At 34.7% G+C, this 20,302-nt stretch overlaps 3 protein-coding genes and 1 non-coding gene across 6 annotated transcripts; 2 read left to right on the top strand and 2 right to left on the bottom strand.

The window, feature by feature from the left end:
- Positions 1-719: 719 nt before the first annotated feature.
- On the bottom strand, positions 720-4,471 carry LOC105180154 (D-aminoacyl-tRNA deacylase-like). Its single transcript, XM_011103815.2, has 8 exons — positions 3,959-4,471; positions 3,669-3,811; positions 3,358-3,421; positions 2,292-2,344; positions 1,812-1,867; positions 1,414-1,488; positions 1,087-1,275; positions 720-942 (listed from the first exon to the last, which is right to left on the bottom strand). The coding sequence occupies exons 1-8, from the start codon at positions 4,245-4,247 to the stop codon at positions 855-857; spliced, it is 957 nt and encodes a 318-aa protein (XP_011102117.1). The 5' UTR covers positions 4,248-4,471; the 3' UTR covers positions 720-854.
- A 4,798-nt stretch (positions 4,472-9,269) lies between these two features.
- TRNAV-UAC lies at positions 9,270-9,342 on the bottom strand. Its single transcript has one exon. It is a non-coding gene; the product is annotated as a tRNA-Val (tRNA).
- A 60-nt stretch (positions 9,343-9,402) lies between these two features.
- LOC105180153 (translin-associated protein X) lies at positions 9,403-12,439 on the top strand. Of its 3 annotated transcripts, none has more exons than XM_011103814.2 (7): positions 9,403-9,507; positions 9,595-9,734; positions 10,532-10,611; positions 11,035-11,176; positions 11,258-11,407; positions 11,597-11,798; positions 11,984-12,439. In XM_011103814.2, exons 1-7 carry the CDS (start codon positions 9,441-9,443, stop codon positions 12,079-12,081), a joined length of 879 nt encoding a protein of 292 aa, XP_011102116.1. In that variant the 5' UTR covers positions 9,403-9,440; the 3' UTR covers positions 12,082-12,439. The 3 variants fall into 3 exon arrangements, with proteins under 3 accessions (XP_011102116.1, XP_020547247.1, XP_020547248.1); XM_020691588.1 differs by having other exon boundaries at positions 9,595-9,758; XM_020691589.1 differs by lacking the exons at positions 9,403-9,507; positions 9,595-9,734 and adding an exon at positions 9,783-9,895.
- A 2,209-nt stretch (positions 12,440-14,648) lies between these two features.
- LOC105180152 (cytosolic sulfotransferase 12-like) lies at positions 14,649-15,816 on the top strand. The gene has a single exon (XM_011103812.2). It carries the CDS (start codon positions 14,672-14,674, stop codon positions 15,659-15,661), a length of 990 nt encoding a protein of 329 aa, XP_011102114.1. The 5' UTR covers positions 14,649-14,671; the 3' UTR covers positions 15,662-15,816.
- The last annotated feature ends 4,486 nt before the right edge of the window (positions 15,817-20,302 follow it).

Below are 20,302 nucleotides of genomic sequence, written 5' to 3'. Positions count from 1 at the left end.
TCACCAGCAACATATATCTACCAAAAAATAAAAGAAAAAAAGAAAAGCAATGAGAAGCCATCCATTTCCGTTGCAAAACAATATAAATAAAATTTATTGGCATTTGGCTTTTTAGCAATCTTTGTTTATACAAAAATATTTACATACACACACAGACACATATTGGTATGTGTGAGTGTATCAGGACATGCAGACTTGAATATGAGTAGCTCGCACTAAAATTTGACCAAATTGATTGATATATATATATATGGAAATTAAAAACAATGTATTCTCGATCTAACCCATGTGGTATGTACGAATGAAAATACGTGTGTCTTTGTATGTGTATGTATACATGTATTTGTCTCTTATTTTCTAAAAAAGAATACGATAAAGTCAAATATCCTTCATTTTCCTTTAATTTATGGCCTTCGAAATTGAAGTTGGTAGAGCATTGATTTTCATCTTCATTCCTAAAACATACATTGTATGTTAGCGGTTTTGAAAACTGGGTGATGCATCTCCTTACACATAACAACATCAAAACATCTGATGCTACATTGTACTCTATTTTTTTCTTGTTTTAGAAGGGTTTTCTTTTCTCTTACATCCGAATAAATATTGTACAAGATATTATTCTTACATGGCTTACATTATCTGAGTTCAAGATCGCACAAAGGGGTCCAAGAAAAGACAGGTCAAACTAGAATGACATCATCGTGCATCTCTTCTCAATTAGCAGATTTCAGCTTCTACCTCCCAGTATCTATGAACTGAATCAGCAAATGGACTGTTACAGTATTCCGACAACCATATAAAATCTTGGATTCGGCCATGGTTGCTGGAACGAGACTGGTACCGTATCATCGGGATCAATGGAAGTCTGCTGGCTTGCCGACTTTTATGCCCTGTTGGCCTAGAAAATCTGTAATAGCATTCTTCTGCCAACCCTTGAAACTCCTGCAGCCAAAAGTGTTAGTTAATGTGGAGCTGTTTTGGTAGCATCGAAGGCAACTCTGATGGCTTGATGTAATCTTGTGTTATAGCGACAGTGTACTTGATGCATTTTGGAGCCCATTAATCTGTTGTTTATAGAGAACTTACTTATGATCAAGATGTGCCAGAATTTCTCCGCCTGGGAAGGCTGCTTTGGTAGCATCAAAAGCAACTTTGATGGCTTGTTTCCATGTCCCTCCAATGCTGTCAGTGGTTGTTTTCTCTTTCAACTGTCCAGGATCTTCCATTGGCAAAGAATATCCGGAGATGAGGTGGCCGACCCAAGTCCCGTCTTTCCTGTCATATTTCAGTCGAAGAAGATTTACAAGATTTGCTCAATTTCAGTTTTACATGTTCTGCATAACAACAGAATCTGACCATGTATTGAATAACCAGGGTGAAATTATGATGCAATAATTGAAACAATCGACTTACATAATTATGTCCATGTGCCGAGGTACATAATGCCCTCCTCCAATACCAAGGAGAACCTTCTTCTTTTCGGTTGCACTGAAATTAAATAAACAACTTTGTTAAGAAACGTTATTTACATCAAACGAAGACATGCATGCAGACAAATTAAACTACATTTCCAGCATATAAAAGCATATTATTTGAACAGCGCAGAAACTAATGATTTGAGTATTGACGTCTGTTCGTGATGAACCAATCAAGACAACAAACTACAGGATTATGGCATTAGGTCCGTGAGAAAGCTGATTTCTAGTCATTATAAGTTCAACACAGAAAATATATAAGAGGAAGCCAAATGTTGGGAAATCAATAGTACTTGAGAGATTTAGACAGGAGCCGCTGCGTGAATTCAAACATACCTGCTCCAAGTTCCAGTAGCAGCACCTTCTCCAAGACCAAGTCCTTCCCAAACTAACTTCAACAGCAAGAATCACAATTATTAGATTAGAATTTAACCCCATCATATAAGATGAGTAAGTCGTACTGCCGTAACAATGAAATGTAATAATCAGCTTTATTTACCTAATATATATCATTACATATAAGAAACCTCATTTTCTGTTCCACTTAATAGAAATATGTGATAATATACAAATCTCTAATTCAGTGATAAGAGAAAAGTGGAATATGTCGCAAAAAATTATAAAGATATAAGGATGCTATTTACATATACTGAATGTAAATGGCACCCACCCACCCACAGAGAGTAGCATACGATTTCCATCCCAAAATATTCATCTTGCGGCAACATATATTTCAATTTAAGTGTGTCGTTATAATACTTTGCATTAAGAGATTCAAGAATCTTGATATAGGACTGGCATCAACATGTACTCAACTTGAGCAACAACACGAGCAGCATCCTGTCTTCCCCAGTAATCTTCTGTGCTACCTATATCAAACAAAGGAAAAACCAATAAGCAAAGGTCAGGATAATCCTCAATTCAAAGAAATACAAGACAAAAGTCCATAACATTGAAAACTTAAACGCAGACTAACAACAGAGCAGAGTATAGAAAAGAACTAAAATGGGCAGATAAAGATGGTGCTGCCAGGAGCCCTCGTCTCTGAGGGGTACAAAAAGAATAATCCTTCAATTCTTTCATTTGCATGTTTAGAGTATTCATCTTTCCAGGGAGGTGCCGACATATAACACTCTCCTTCAAACCAGAGAAAATGAACTCACTCTCTAGTTAGATAATGTCAGTCGTCTCCCTAAGATAGATTAGTATTAGCAGATAGATGCAGCACATATAATAATAAAGTGAATGTAATACATTTATGGTGAAGTTAATTAACAAGAAGATACATTTGGTCAAGGACACATGAATATATTTGGATTGCATAACCATTTGACGACTTGATAAAAGATAACACACAATTGAAACTAGGAAGCGGATCAATTAAATTTACAATTGGAAGAGGATATAGAGAACTTAAGCAAGAATGTGAAAAGAGTCATGCAATGAACTATACTCGGAGAAAATTTAGAAGGCTGGACTATCAATAATGTACATTTATATATCAATATATCTCTATAACTCATCGACAAACAGATATAGTTTGCACATACAGAACAACTTGGAAATGACAATTTTATATCAACAGGTCCAAACTTTGAATACAAAACAGAACTGCTATTTTTCAACCTAAGGAAGTATAGTAAGCGCAAGGATTGAAGCTGAGCATAAAAAAGAAAAAGGAAGATACTGGAATGTCTTGAAGAAGAAAACTGATCCTAGAGTTACAACAATAAAAAGAAATTTATCCAAAGGTTAGAGAGAAACTTGATACAGCCCACCTACCAAATGGGCAATTAGGGAAAGGGAAGCAATTGCTCCAAACAAGAAAATGAAGCAAATAGTCTTATTAAATCTATAGACATAATAAATTTATAAACTTTACCTATCTCAATAAACATTGTTGGCTTCGTTGTTACAGGCCCATGATGAGTAGCCTCCAAAGTTATCTGCTCGCAGCAGAAAAAATGATATCAATTAATTAACATTCTCCATATTCTATAAAATGTATAACTCAGAATATTCACAAGAAATTCAAGCTTAGATACAAGACGAAGTAACAAAAAGGGACACAAATCATTAATATAAAAAAGAACTGATGAATTACAAACATGTTCACGAATATGAACTAAAGCTATAACAAGAACAAATACTGATGTATTGTGAATCTTGGATGAAGTATAGACAATAAAAAACCTCAAATTCAGGCAGTAAATTGTGGGACTCAGCAATTTTCTTCAAGAGCAGCAGCCATGGCCCCATACGAGGACAAGGTGGCGCCGCCCATCCTGGTTTTCCCCCTTGTGGTAGAACATCTCCATCCTTCAAATGGGGTACCCCTGTGAACAATCACCTATAAATTACGAATCTTGGCCCAAGTATAGACCACTTATACATCCAGCATTCATGTACGTAAGTATATACACAATTTATACATACGTGATGCATACACGTATACAATGTACCGGAATATATATCTGGGGTACCTATAGGGTGGATAGTGAGAGCAGGACGATTTGAAACGGCGGCGTGTCGAGATAGAAAAATCACCTCCACCACCGTCTCTCCGGTGGCCGCCTCCCATCTCAAGTCCAGATCGTCTTCTTCAATTATAAACTTCTCTTGTTCCAGTAATCGAAGGGAGCCACCATTCTTGAAGCTTCTGATGCCGCCCTCCAGGGTGGGGCCAGGCTGCCAACCGGGCATGGCCAAGAGGGCTTTGGCCGGGTTGATCGACGCCGGATCGCAGGTGGTAGCCACCACTAAAGTCACCATTTTTATTGGCTTATTGGGTTGATTTTTCTGCTCTGGGAAAATTTGAGAGGCGTAATTGGATTTGAGGGTAGGCGTCGAATACAGATCAAAATGTAGTGTGAGCTGCTTGTCTTGAAAACTACATATACGGGATTCGGGAAATTTGGCTTGCTGATTTTTTGACTGCTGTTGTCAGGACTATTTCTTGTTCGATTTTTTCCGCCTCATTTTCTCTCTTGTATTGGCACATTGGTTGCATTTCCACAACGATTTTATTATTATTATTATTGTTTTGAGACGAGCATTTGCACAAAGATTTAAAAATATAAATAATTAAATACTTTTATTAATGTCTTTTTATTATAAGCGAATATTTAAATTAGGAGAGGAAGAAAAAGAATATTAGTTAAAAACAATAGCTATTTAAAAAAGTAATTTTTACCACTTGTACGTGAAAAGAAAACTAAATTAGACCAAAACATCAAAAGAGTATTGGTTAATAATTTTAGCTATACTAATAAAAAAAAATACAATTTTCACTTATAAATGGCGGTATATGATACTATTGTACGAATTTTTTTTGTTGTGTTGATAATACAATTAAATTATTTTTTTTTAAACTAATCGTTGTAACATTCTATTCCTGCATGCATATTACTTTGGCAGTTAAGTTAATGTAAAACTTGTGCAATTGAATAAGTTAGTATTTTACTAGTTGAATGACATTTTTTAGATCACAAAAAATTAGTGCAGTAGTGTCAAAATCGCCTCTTTGTGTCTATGACACCGATTTTATTTATAATAATACTAACCGCCATGGCATGTTGTTAGCGCGTGCATATAATAAATAATTTAATATATTTTAAAATATATTATAAATAATAAATTATATTTTACAAAAAATAAGAAGAAACAAAATAAAACTCATTTAAAGGTGATACGCATAAAAATAAGTTGGTCCAAAAAGGCCCAAGCGATCCAAAAAGAATAAAGAATCGAGAGGCCCACATCATGAGGACGTCCACTGAAAAATTACTAAGCTCAGCCTAAGAGGGAAGCCCAATTTGGCCCTAGAATGAGGCTTGGTACAAGGCCTACCGGACCTCAAACCCACCTTACAAACCCAACCCAGGAAAAGGGAAGCCCCTAAAAAAGCTGGACTTCTTGACCTAGAAACTAGAAAGGACTTCTTGCAAAAGTAGGAGTCCTCATGTAAAAAGAGTCATCCCCCAACTAAAGACGTGTTGCTCAAGTCAAGAAGAAGATACGATCATGCCTTATCCCCAAACTTTTGCCTTTTTTTTGGGAAGTGCAACTCACAAACAGAGTTCGTTCGAAGAGGAACTCCTTCTCTATAAATACATGCAGTAGTCCCCTAACAGACACACATTCAAGAAGCTAGAAATTGTCTTGTTATTTCGCTGCAACTCTTAACCCGTACTTCTACCATATTTTACTCATGAAATTCTTATTTTTATTTCAATTTCTCATTTCAGCACCCTTTACTAGGGACGTCTTCTTTAGTCCTTCAATAGGAACGCCTTCTTCAATCCTCCAATAGGACACTTTCAATCCTCTATGGGGACACCCTCCATAATCTGGAAAACCACACTCTATTCTTGCTTTAGCAATTGAATTACACTCTTAGCACAATTTATCTCATGAAATTGCTTACTCTATAACTATTTCTCATTACATTTTATTTCTTACAATTATTTTTCTCCTAAATCCAATACTAACTTGGGCATCGAAGTGCTAACGCCTTTTTTGCAGGTCCTCCCTTCAGGATTTGCATTCACTTCGGCTCAAACTTTGAGCATGATCCATATCCATTGGACCCGTGTATTTTTTGAACTCATCATTGGCTTCGTCTGTGGAAACTTGAGTTAAAGATGTGAGTTATCATAGAAATCCCCAGCAATCCCGCAAGCAAATAAAAGACTGTGGAGACACCTAGCAACAATCAGACTTTGCAAATTGTTGCAAGAACTCCCTTGGCACCCGCTAATATGGTATCCCCTATTAGTGGGGCAACCTCTGGATTGGAGCGATGGTCCCAAGACCCTCCAAACCTGCTGACCCACTAACTGATCTGCCACAACACAATTCCTCTTCAAACCCGTCGGGGGCTCCCCCAGAACTCCTATAGATCATACAACAGACGGTCACGACGGCCATACGGGAGCAAATGAAGACATTAATCTCAACCCACACAGTAACCCTATTCGACGTGGATGCCCCTAAGGAAGGAAGTTAAAGTGTATACCCTACCCCTGCACTGCCGGTCGCGAAAGACCAGGGACCCCCCTCGCAAATCCAGCGGGACATCCATCCTTATTGGATCGCACGTCTGGAATACCTGTAGAAAATCCTCCAAGACGTCCAGTGCTAAATCGTGGGAGAACCCTCGGAGAAACAATAGGGTATCCCCTTCAGTGAAGAGACCATGGCAGACGAACTCCCCCTCAACTGGAAGGAGCACAACCTACCGGAGTACGACGGAACCACATTCTCATGAGCACCTCTCCTACTCTACTGTTACAACCCTGGGTCAAATGTCGTGTGTTTGTAACCACCTTCACACGGTTGGCCCAATAGTGGTTCAATAAATTGCCCTCGGATCTATCCGATCAGTCAGAGATTTCACTCTCTATTCCTCCATCAATTTGCCAGTAGTAAACGATGTGAAAAGATAATCATGAGCTTTTTCTCTTTACAACAAAGAGAAGGGGAATCACTGAGGAAGTATCTTCAACGCTTTAGTTTAGCGGGCCTAGAGGTCTCTATTGCAACATCTAATACATTAATTTATGCTTTTACACAGGGATTACAAGATGGGGATTTTTTTAAGTTTTTAACTAAGAAGCCCCCTCGCAATTTTTTACAGTCTCTTAGCACTAGTTGTAAAATACATCAGCTTAGAGGAGACTAGGGAGTACAAAAATGTTGTCCTTGGTGAAAAATGCAAGGAACAAAAAGACGTGGACTTATTCCACCCAGATGCCTTCTAAGAACAAACTCTGTCCCGAAGCAGACATCCTCCTAGGAAAAAAAAAGATCCTGCACCAAGGGGGCATCCCCCTCAGAAAAATAGCCTGCTCCCAAGCAAGCATCCTTCACGAAATAAGTCTTGTCCCTAAGCAGACATCCCTCTCAATAAATAAATCTTTGCATCTCAACTTCCCTCAAGGAGTATTTTTTATTTTAATAGTTTTGGAGATTTATTTTACCCTTCAATATGTTAACATATGTTTGCTTGTAAGGATTTCACGAGGAAGGCATCCCTCTTATAGAAAGCCATGTTTTCCACACAGGCACAAAAACCATGTCTTCCACACAGGCACCTCGGCCTTCCTTCAGGCAGGCACTTAGGTCATTCTTTGGGGGACCTATAAGCTCTGTCCCATGCAGGCACCTAAACCCTCCTCCATTGAGGCATCTAAGCCCTACTTCCGACGGACATCTTATGCTTCCTCTAGTGAGGTCCCTAAGTCTTGCTTCAAGAAGGCCGCCCTCTCAAATAAGCCCCCCTCCGAGGAGACACAATAACTTCGCTTCGTGTTAGATCTATTCGTAATATATACATTCTCTTGCAGAAAAATAAAATTCTACACCAGAGTAAGCACAAAAGGCACCCGCTAAGCCCTCCTTTATGGAAGCACCCTCCTAAAAGGTCCTGCTCTATATAGGCATGAAGTAAGTTCTTTTTATTCTAAGCATGCTTATGTTATTAACATCAGGATTTGGATTTGTTTCAGCCCAAGTTTTGAGCATAGTCCATATTCATTGGACCTGTACATTTTTTGAATGCATCAAAAGGTATTATTGACACGGTAAAAGAATGGTATGGTGTTGTTAAAATAATATAGAGTCACTTTTGTTAAAAAAAAAAAAAAAGAGTAATTGTAATTTTTTATAAAAATATATAGTATGCAATCTATTATGGGGATATAATAGTCATATTTAAAAATTAATGCGGCAGTATCAATAACCGTCATTTTTGAGTCAAGATGGCCTATTTTTTTATATAGTATAGGTAGATGTAATGTGATGGTTTATATATATATTTTTATTTATCATATATTAGGTTAATTACACTTAGACTCCCTTTGAAAATATGAAACTACACTTTTTCCTAAAGAAGTTATGAAATTATACTTATACGATTATGCTCCTTCTTAAAATTCACTGTTTATATATGATCCCTTTTTGTTATAATTCGGATAAAATTGTTGACATTAGTAAAATTGCATAAATTTCAAAATTTACCCCTTATTTAACATTTTATGTAATAATTTTGTACTTATAAGACAAAATGTAATAATGTTAACCTCATGCAATATACATATATATGTATATTATATTTATCTCCTTATAAGTACAAAAATATATATGAGAATGCTATATGAAGACAAAACTAAAAATTTATATAATTTTTTGGCTTCACGTTATCATTTTCTGCCCAAACCCGAATAGAAGCAGGTCCAGGTAAAAACAGATAATTTTTGGATAGGGTGTAAGTATAATTTCAAATTTTTTTGGAAAAAAAATATAATTTCGTATTTTTAGAGAGTGTTTAAATATAATTAATCAAAATATATTTAAAAATATAAAAAATTGTTTATTATATAAACACAAAAATAATATGCCATGGTACCTAGTAATATAGATAAATGACGAAAAAGAAAAAGAAAAAGCGGTAACTACATGATTCTCTCTCTAAAACAAATTTCAATTGAGCTAGGATGAGAATGATTTTAATGTTGTATCATACTTTGCTGTTACTTATGGATGAGAATGATTTTAATGTTGTATCATACTTTCTTGTTATTTATTAATATTCAATTAATGATTGATTGATACAATCTTTTTAAAAAAATTAAAAATATAACAAAATTAGATTATAATTAGAAAAAACAACTGCGCACAATAGATGGGTGAGTGTGTAATATAGGGCTATGTGATGAAGATGTTTTACATGTTGAGAAATATGTAATTCTATTCCAAAAACAAATAAACTTAAAAAAGCAAAAGAATTGGAAATGTTGCTGCCCAGGATCGAACTGGGGACCTTCAGTGTGTAAGACTGACGTGATAACCACTACACCACAGCAACTTCGTGATTCAGAGATAGATCTTTGTGTTTATACCATTTTCAGAGTTTCTAGCATAAGAACGTGGACCGCCTGTAGTTGTGGAGCAACAGAGCGACAGATGTTCAAATCGTCGGCCATCCACAGGCTCTGTCTCATGGCTCCTAAACCTCAACGCTCCCGCCATTGTAAGCATTCTTACCATTTATTGCGCCACCTCCACAGCATTATTTCTTGAAATCTCAACTAATTCATTTACACATTTTGTCAAACAGTTGGAGAGACCGCGCTGCTGGGCACTGCAACCAAGAAGCCGAGAACTTTGACCACTGATGCCACTGCTAGTGCCGCTGATTCTGACTCCAATCCGATGAAGGACGCCTTCTCCAAATACGCCGCCTATCTTAATGACCTGGTGCTTTTCCTTTTCGTGCTTATTGTAATTGCCCACCTCTGTTTTTTCTTTGACACATTTTTGCCAGCAAAGGGTGTGTCAGTTGTTGAAATTTGATAAACTTTTCGTATGAATTCTATTGTTCGTGAACTGTTACATAGAGCACATCAAATTGCCTACAGGTTCTGCTTAAATATTTTGTTGATGAAGATTTATAACCCATGTTATGCAAGCCTTGTGATTTTGAATGTATGGTTTTTAAAGTAACTTTAAAGGGGCTTAATGTGTTTGCTAATTTGCTAAATGTTGTGTTCGTAACGATTCAAAGTAATCCTAATGTGTGTTACATGAGTATGTTAATTCTTTGAAAGCTTATTAGTGTATCGGAAAATTTAATAGAAATAAGCTAATATACAACCAACGGGGTGAAATTTAAAGGAGTATAATCTCATGGAGGATTCTTTCGTAATTGTTTTTCTGCTACTTAGAGAATATGTATATCATAATATCATCTGCTGGTGCATGCTTTGTGCATTGATTGAGGTTGAGTGTAAGAAAGAAATTACATTTTGGATGTCCTGACTTGTTCTAGGCAATTGTGGAAGATTGTTAGGTGGCTGTTAATTTCAACACATTGATTTATTTTTGCATCAACTTATCTTGTCCCCTGGAGAAGATGCATGAATTTGGTAGTTTTTGCTTAAATTCATATTTTCTCACTTATTATGCACATATACCTCTGCAGATAAACATTTAAAGATAGCTTTACACTTAATTGTCTGAAATGTACGATCACTTTTTCTCTATATGCACCACAGAATGAAAAGAGAGAGAGAGTGGTGAAAGCAAGTCGGGATGTAACTATGAATAGCAAGAAGGTCATATTTCAGGTGCATAGGTAAATGGAAATCAGTTGTAGTTTATGCGCAATTCTGTCAATGTTCAGTTTCTTTATATATTTTTCCTACCCTTTGATCAGTAAGCAATGGTGATTAGCATTTTCAGGTGACATTTTTTCAGAAGTACCATTTCTTTTTGACAAAATAATTGCATTGTGCAATTATGTCTCCTAAATTTTACATTGAGATACACAAAGTTAACAGCAGAAGAAAATTCAATAAAAAGTTGACATATCCTTGAACTCTTTCTAATGGTTATTAGCGTGTGATGTTGGTCATAAAGTAACTCTAGCCTAACTACTTCTAACTGATGTATACATGTTTATTGGAAGATCTGCGTCGTTTTCTGACCTTGAGTGATTTTGGTCTAATAAGACCATTTAGAAAAATGTTACTAATTTTCTTACCCTCTCTAACAACAGAATCAGTAAAAACAACAAAGAGGAAGTTCTAGAAAAGGCAGAAAAGGATTTAGCTGCAGTGGTGGATCAATATATATCTCGTTTAGTGAAAGAGCTGCAAGGAACTGATTTTTGGAAGCTGAGACGGGCCTATTCACCTGGAGTACCCACATCCTGCCCTTTTAGCTTCTGACTGCTGCATAATGTTTTGCAATCTCACTTGAGGTTTTGCTTGCATTAATAGGTTCAAGAATATGTTGAAGCTGCTACACTTTGTAACTTTTGCAAGACTGGGGCTCTTTTAAATCTTGATCAGATAAATGCTTCCTTGCGACCACTAAGTGACCCATCTGTTGAGCCTTTGCAGATAAATGTGCTTGACTATCTCTTGGGGGTAATTCTCTGAACTGTATTAGCCACAGGCACATACACAGAAAAGAGAAACACATGAAGAACAATGAACTTCTCCTTCTCTGATAATCAGGCTCAAGTCATATGTGTCATCCAAAAATGGGCCACAGAGAATACTACAATGCCTTCTTAACTATGTCTCTTAAACCAGTTTTTCATCCTTCTTGTGCAGCTTGCAGACTTGACTGGAGAACTGATGCGGTTGGCGATAGGTAGGATATCCGATGGTGAACTTGAATTTGCCCAGAAGATCTGCAGTTTTGTGCGTGAAATCCATAGAGAGCTGATGCTTATTGCCCCTAAAATGGATGATGCGTCAGACATGAAAACAAAGATGGATGTAATGCTCCAAAGTGTAATGAAAATAGAAAACGGTAATGATCTGCTGAAGTGAACAGTGACATAATACATGAAACATAGAGACCTACATATTTCTAATGCATTTGGAGTTCAGAATTTTCTATAATTTAGCTGTTTTTATCTGTTGCATAGAAATAGGTTTACCATTTCTTCCGCTATCTCCTTTAAGATGGCGTCTCATAAGTTGCTTATCATGCAGCTTGCTTTAGTGTTCATGTCAGAGGATCAGAGTATATCCCGTTTCTTGGATCTGAAGATACCAACTTTTCGTTGTTGGGAGTGCCAGAGATTGAGTGATCAAGTGCTGGGGAACCGACATATCTAGTTTACTCATTTAATTTTGACCTATACCAACTATAGTTTTTACTGGGAGAGAAGCAATAGAAATCATGTTTGCTAACAATCAGGAGGCTATAGTCTCCTGCTGGATCAAGATATCAGGAACTATGTAGATGTCTGAAGTGAATCTTTGCTTCTTTCATGCTCAGGTGCTAAAGAGAGAATTCAACTTTAGATAATCTCAGCGGCCTAAAGTACTTCCATTGTACATGGAAATGCGAATGACTTTTATTACGTATTTGCTCGTATTTTACTTGAATTAGGTTAAATAACATACAAGATTTCTTCTTCAATGCAAGTTGTCTTTCATTTTTCAAGTTGTTGATCTGATTTAGGCACATTGTTTCATATTGGAAGAAGATTGCTCTTGCGGATGTCCCTTTTCCCTGTGATCTTTCCCTTTTTTCTGCCAGTAGAAACTACTCACTTTAGTGGGGGTCTAATGAGCTATAATTACTCAGAAGTCATCTCAGGTACTTTGAAGTGGTGGAAATTTGGACCAGCACAGAGCTCTATAATCCTGTGAACCTTTTGAAACAACTCAGTTTGGATTGTGGTAGGTAATTTTCTTCAAGTTAACCACATAATCCACTGGATAGAAGAATAAGTGAACAAATCAAGGCTCAAGGCCTAATAAAATAATATTCAAGGGGTGCTTGTAATAGCTTCGACTTTTGGTGATAGGAATAAGTTGTAGAGAAATTTGTAGGTTAAGCAATTGTAAAAATTGAGAGTGTTTGAAAATAAAAGTTGAATTTGGATTGTTTGGTAAAATAACTCGATATTTTCAAATCTACCAATAAGCTTTAAAAACTGGAGCGGAGCTGCATATAGTTTTTATAACATTCTTTTCAATTTATTTTCTAAACCAAATTCGTAAGTTTTTATTGTTAAGCCCTTGCAAACATCCTCTTTAAGTCAAACAAGGCGTAACATGTTTAATTGTTTATTTTGAGTTTGGTAGCGAAACCCAAAACAAAGATTAGAAAAAGAAGACATGGAAACCAATTATGGACGGGCCAGAGAGTAGTAGCAGTGGGAAACAATAATGGTGCATTAAAGTCGTGCTTTTATTCCGCATGTGATATAATGATTTCTCCCTGGACCAGCCTTGCCGCTTTTAATAGTCCTTGCCTGAGTGGTCCTGTAGAGTGGATCGCTTCTTTCCATATCCATCAATCCGTCGTGCAGTTCCCGTTTCAGGGGAATCCCACCTATGTTTCTGCCTACTATGCAAGCAGCTAAGCTTGTTATTGTGGAATCAACACCACCAGATGTATAGTGGCCTAATCACTTTAGGCTTTACCACCAAATGTCGTGGGCCAATGACTTTAGGCTTGTTGCGCATTGACAATTGCAGACAATATTATGGTATACTGGTTAAGGTCAATTATTGTCATATGAATATTGCTGGTTCAATATGTTCTTTCCCTCTTGTCAAAACGTTTGATTGGCTTAAACGTATCTTATGACATGACTTGTACTTAGTTGGAGTTAGAGTTAAGGTATGTGTTAACTCTATATATAATCCCGTTGCAGGGGCACAAGCCGTTGCGCCGCTGCTTTCCACCTTTTCTATACCAAAAGGTATACACGTACATACACTAGAAAGGACAATTTCAAGATAGTCATCATCTTTATACTCTCTGTAGGAAAAGGTATACCATACTTCTCTTGAATACTCTTGTACGTGGAGCCAAATCATATGCAAATGGGATTACATACTTTGTCACTCTTTTTTATTTATTCTCTATCATTAGGGTGATCCAATTGTGTGACATATATTCATACATGTATCAGTGGGTGATTGTACGATGCCAAAATGAAAGGGTTAAGGTCGTCCACTTCTGGTTCTTGGATTCTCATGTTGAAGGAGATAAGCTTGAAAATCCAATGTAACAAAGGTCATAAATGCTGGGGTCACCCCCAATAAACCCACTCTAATGGCCAAATTAGAGTTTAGATGAAATGAAAATGGTCTAATATATATAAAAACAATGATAGAACACATTAAAAGTCATACTTGGATATTTATAATTATGGGCTATTTATACTTGTCCCTCATTGTACAATTGCTTCTTTAGGCTCCCAAATGGTGCGAAGTATCTGTCAACCAAATGTCCATATTCTAAGTCTTGGGGTCTCATCTTATCGAACTTGTGTATCAAAAAAGTGGATCTTAGCCCGTTTTTATACTTTTTCAACTTTAATAGATAAGGAGGGTATTTTGCACATTTTACCTATATCATATAGCCATTCAAATATTCTATTATATCCCTAGATACACATATCGATCAATCTTAGAAATGCGATAACTAAAAATAATTCAACTTATGTGTATTTGTTATCTCATGAGTTTATACGTATATTCTTACTAGATATAAAGCAAACATACTTAGGTACAACTAAAAGGGCCAAAATAAATACTAGCCTGCCATCCTCTTCAAACCGTATTCTCCCGTACCCACCCCACCTATATATGTATACCATGCATAAATGCATGCCATTGTGAACAGAAACCAAAAACTCCCAAACGTACATTCATAAAATGCCATCTGAAATATCTCCAAAGTATCTACAACAGGAAGAAACATTAACCCAAGAATGCAAGAACTTCATCTCCACTCTACCTAAAGAAAGAGGATGGCTTGCTTCTCATCTCTATCAGTATCAGGGTTTCTGGTACCCCGTCAGGCATCTCCAGGGTGTAATTTCCTGTCAAAAACACTTCCAGGCTCAAAACTCTGATATTTTTCTTGTTACCACCCCCAAATCCGGCACCACATGGCTCAAAGCAATCATCTTTACCCTGGTGAACCGAACCCGATATCCTCCTGTTGCAAAAAATCATCCCCTTCTCAGCAATAATCCCCACGACCTAGTCCCCTTTCTGGAAATCAAGCTCTACGTTGACAACCAAATCCCTGATTTCTCTTCATTTCCTTCTCTTAGGCTCTTTTCTACTCATTCACCTCACGTTTCTCTTCCTGAATCAATAAAGCAGAACTCTGCATGCAAGATTGTGTATCTCTGCAGGAATCCGAAGGACATTTTCGTGTCCCTGTGGCACTTTACCAACGAGTTAAGGCCTCAAGAAACTGGAACCAATTCAATCTCAGAGGTTTTCGATCTCTTCTGTCGGGGAGTTACCCTGTTTGGACCTTTCTGGGAGCATGCCCTGGAATACTGGAAGCTGAGCATAGAGAATCCTGACAGAGTGCTGTTCTTGAAGTTTGAGGACATGAAAAATCAGCCTGGAACTCATTTAAGGCGCCTGGCGGAATTCCTGGGTTCCCCATTTTCTGCTGGTGAAGAGGAATCAGGCCTGGTGGAAGAAATCTTGAAGCTCTGCAGTTTTGATAATCTGAGCGCCCTGGATATTAACAGGAATGGTAAACTGACTTCTGGAGAGGAAAATAAAGTGTTTTTTCGTCGGGGAGTGGTTGGAGACTGGAAGAATTATCTGGGCAGCGAGATGGTTGAGAGGATTGATCGAATTACTCAAGAGAAGTTCAGTGGTTCAGGATTGGTAATATAATCGTCTACTGTTATATATTTGCAGCACGAGCGATTCTAATACAAATCGAGTTTGGTCAAATTTAAATTAATTATATAGTAAGTGTAATATATTTATTGTGTGATTGAAGGACGATTCAAGAAAAATGTATCACACTTATTGTGTGATGAATTTAATTTGGCAAGACTTGATTTGCATTAGAATTTTCATTTAAAAGAACAAAAGCCATCAACGTCGAGGAATTCTTGATTTTCTGGTTTTATTTATTTTCTTTTTTAAATGTGATTATCTTCGTTCCGATCAATGTTGAAATTAAGTTTGACAGCTTATAATGAATTAGTAAATCTGTACCTTTAATATTTCATCCAGGTTTCCAGAATTAGTACTAAAAATAATGCCCATGATTATGAGGCAATGAGTTTAAATCCAATCAGGAGTTTTACCTATTTCAAAAATTGTTAATTATATTCATTGATTTATTTAGACTGATAATATAATTGTAATGACAGTGAAAATTAATTCACTTAAATTAATAAAAAAAAAATTAACAGTATTCAGGATGAATTAAATAATTTATTTTTAAGGTGAACTAAAAAGGGTACCTGAGTTTTATTTTTTGCAATAATATTTAATAAATTCTAAAAACATTTGGGCTTCTACTTTTGTTCACAGAACTTACTATAATAGCCGTGCCAAATTCTGGTGCCACTTTTTATCATCAAAATGGCCGCTTTTGAGGTTTTTATTTATTAATATACCCAAATGGATTGAGCCCATTCTAGTTACTCACGTTGGCCCATTTCGTTTATAGGCCCACCAAAGTCATAAAATGGGCCGAGGACCATATATTACGCATCGAGTGTGAACCAACACTTGGGCTAGCCTCATTTGGCAACTATTATTTTGATATACTACACACTAATTTACTTACTTTTTTTCATAGCATGACATGCACATATACATAAAAGTGTTAATTTTTAGTACTTAATTTTGCGTAGATGTAGACCCACTTGTGAACGACCATTGGATTCTGTGATCCAGTTTTAGTTTTTTCCTGTAGTCGAGATTGGTTAATATGAGATTGTTAGTACGTTAGTTAGGTAATAAAAGAATTTGAAATCTAGCTTTGATCATGTGGTGTCGGCCATGTCAATGCACCACCAATATTCATGTAAGCTCTATTAATTTAATATTATTATATTAGATTCATACTCCAACATATACGAAATAATCGTGGGTATGAGTATTGATATGAATAAAATTTAATACCCGAAAATATATATTGAACCCATTAAATTAAAATTATTGAATTTGTAAATTTTGGATAAATCAATCAACTACTGATCCTTTTATTTAATACTTTTTTCTTACAAATTGATAACTTTGGCCAAATTCACTAGAGTTTTTCATCTGGGTAACTCTAAATTAAATTTTTTTGATAAATTAATTTGGGCGTAATATGATAGTTTAAAAAATAAAAAAATATATACGAAATTTAAATTAGTTACACTCGACTATAATATATGAAATAGATCAAATTTGGTTGGATTTCAAATCTTAAAATAATCAACTTAAAGTTGAACGCAATTGGAATGGATAAAAAAGCTATGCCAAAGTTCAAATATTTCTTTCATGCTTAAATTATTTCTTTTTTACTAGTTCTTAAATTTCTATATAAAGTAATTTATTAAAATTTAAAAAATAAATTAATAACTCTTTATTTTTATGGAAAATACCAACCATTTCATAGCAATTTATAAATTTTCAAATATCTTATAAAATATTTTAAAACAATTATAAGCCCGTCCAACCACCCTCTTGAAAAGAAGTTGAGGTGAGTGTATAGATAAATTTGGTGACTCTATGAACAATGAAAATGAATAATTGGTATTATTATTATTATTATTATTTTTATTTTTGAGAAAAAATTAATTGATATGAAATGTGTAAAGTAATAAGAATAGTTGGGTTTGGATGGGATGTTGCCAACCTGCCATGACCCAATTATCTTCTACTTTGTCCTTCCATTCCTACGTACCATATATCTTCAAATCTCACATTATTAATGTTTATGTACCACCAGATAATAATTAAATATGTAATTTAATATTTATTTGATGAGTCAAAATTATTTTGGTACATGAGTATTGGTGTTATGATCAAATTGATACATATTTCAAATATTAAATAAAAATAAAGTCATCTTGATAAGGTAGATAGTTATTAAAAAAATAAAAGAATAGATATAGAAGATACGATTTTATATTTAATTTATAAAACTAGAATTTAAGAAAAAAAAAACTTGTAATTTTTTTTATATTTTTTTGTATTAATATATTTATTTTTTTAAATTATAATATTTTAAAAATTAAATCAAAAACCTACTTTTTGCTTAAAATATCTTTAACTTTTATTTTTAAAAACATCACTTCCTACCCAATCTATTAAATATTAATTTTAATTATTGAATAAATATTTTTATATACTAAACTAATTTACTATGAATTCATTGTTATCATTTAAATTATTATAATAATATATTTTATTTAATCACAGGACTATGTTTTGCTATAAATAAATAGATACATATAAAAAAATAAGTTTGATTAAAAGGGTAATTTCATCATTATAAAATGTCCTTAAAATAGAGATATGCATCTATTTGACTTTTATGTAAAAACTCAAGTACCATTTGGTACATTTATAAAAATTCATGTATCAATTTAAAAATAATACTAAAATTCGGGTACTAAAATAATTTTTACTCTTTATTTGATATAATATATACGGTACACGAACGAAATATTAATCTTACAATTTTATTTGTTGAAAAAACTCGTCGTGGTATGACATTGTCCAAAATTTAATTTCATAAATATGAAAATTAATTTGAGGAGCAATAGATGCTACTCATTTTTTGGGTAGGTTATGAGGTGTTGTTCGGACTCAAGTCAACCACTCAATATTGGGTTGGCAGGCAGGATATTCGGGTAAGACCAGACCCGGGGCCCATATCGGATCGTGCATGTTGTCCCGGGAAAGTAAGGTCCGGTCGTGTCGGAAGGAAATTGCATAAATTGTGATTTGGTAAAAGTGCAGAAAACGATGTACGAAGGGAAGAAAAAGGAATCAGAATCTCTGGTCTGGGCTCAGTAAATCGTGTTTGAGATGTGTGTATGTGTAGGTAGTAGGTAAAAAATTGTACTAAATACCCGTCCAATCAAATTACAGTTTCCCAAATCACATAATTTCTTTTTTTTTTTTAATAAATTACGACCAGCATCTCTAAATTTTGTCACAATTATTTATATTTTTTTTAATTTAAAAAAATTATAAATATTCTTTGCTAAATATATAATTTTTAGATTGAGGTATGAAATTGTCCAATTTACCCTTGTCGTATGTTCTTAGTAAAAATTAGAAATTATAAAAAACAATTGAACGAGTTGGATGAAAAATAGTGCAACATTATAAAATAAATTATCTCTTAATCTATAAAAAAATTCAAAAATAATTATTAGATGACCGTTAAAATCAGGAAGTATTGGTAATTCTACAAATAATAAGAGAGTATTTATAATTATACTAAATTTTGGAGAACTCGTTGTAGTTTAACATTTTTTTTTCATTAATAGGATTGCAAATGATGAAAATTTTCATATTTTATTTTGATAATAGTCAGAAAATTACAGAAATCGTATAAGTATTTCAAGAATTACTCACTTACTGAAAATTATTTTTGTGAGATTGTTTTGTTGTTGGCGTATCAACGCGAACAGTTCTTTCAATTAAAACAAAATCATTCGCAGGGATAATTGTATTTTTTGTCCCATAATTTAAGTTGAATATACTTTTATATTTCTTACGAAATTTTAAAAGATAATCACATAATTTGTAAATAGTTTAATTTTCCGTAGTCCTCCTACGAACTTTTATTAGGAAATTAATGAAAAAAATAATATGCAAGTGAAAACAATTACGTCATCAATTTTATTTAAATAAAATTTTTATACACATATAACATATATATATATATATGAAATGAAATAAAAAATACAATAGTAATTAGAATAGAAAATGGAGTGAGTGCAGCACAGCATGAAAAAGCAAGACCTCCCCCACACCCACTGCCAGTGCCAGCCCATACCCATCTCCATCTCCATCCCCATCCCCAGCCTTGCTTTTAGCTACATATTCATTTATGAGTTATCTGTTCGACCGCAAGTGTGTCTGTGTGGGTTAACGAATCCGGGTCGTGGTCCTCCGAATCTATATCTGTACACACGCCCATGGACCATTTTGCAGTACGTATCTGTACTTAAAACAGTTATACATGTTACATACATTTCACATATATAATTTACCTGCATCACGATTTTCCATATCAATTGAATTGACCTCACCCTCATTTTTCTCAACATCTTCCACTAAGATCCCTCTATCCCAACTCATTCACTGTATCGATATTTTTAAATTCATGAAAAATGTTCAAAGAGGACAAATAATAAGAAACTATTATAATTTGGATTTAATGTAATTTATCCCACTGTGATATTATAAACGAACAAATTATCCTTTTATGAAAAAAAATAGCAATTTACGTACCTCTTGTATTTTTTAAAATGAACCAATTTATCTTCCTAAATTACTGCATTTTAAAAA

The sequence above is a fragment of the Sesamum indicum genome, unplaced genomic scaffold (assembly GCF_000512975.1).
Source record: "Sesamum indicum cultivar Zhongzhi No. 13 unplaced genomic scaffold, S_indicum_v1.0 scaffold00358, whole genome shotgun sequence".
Taxonomy (NCBI): domain Eukaryota; kingdom Viridiplantae; phylum Streptophyta; class Magnoliopsida; order Lamiales; family Pedaliaceae; genus Sesamum; species Sesamum indicum.
This window is presented reverse-complemented; position numbering and strand designations above follow the sequence as displayed.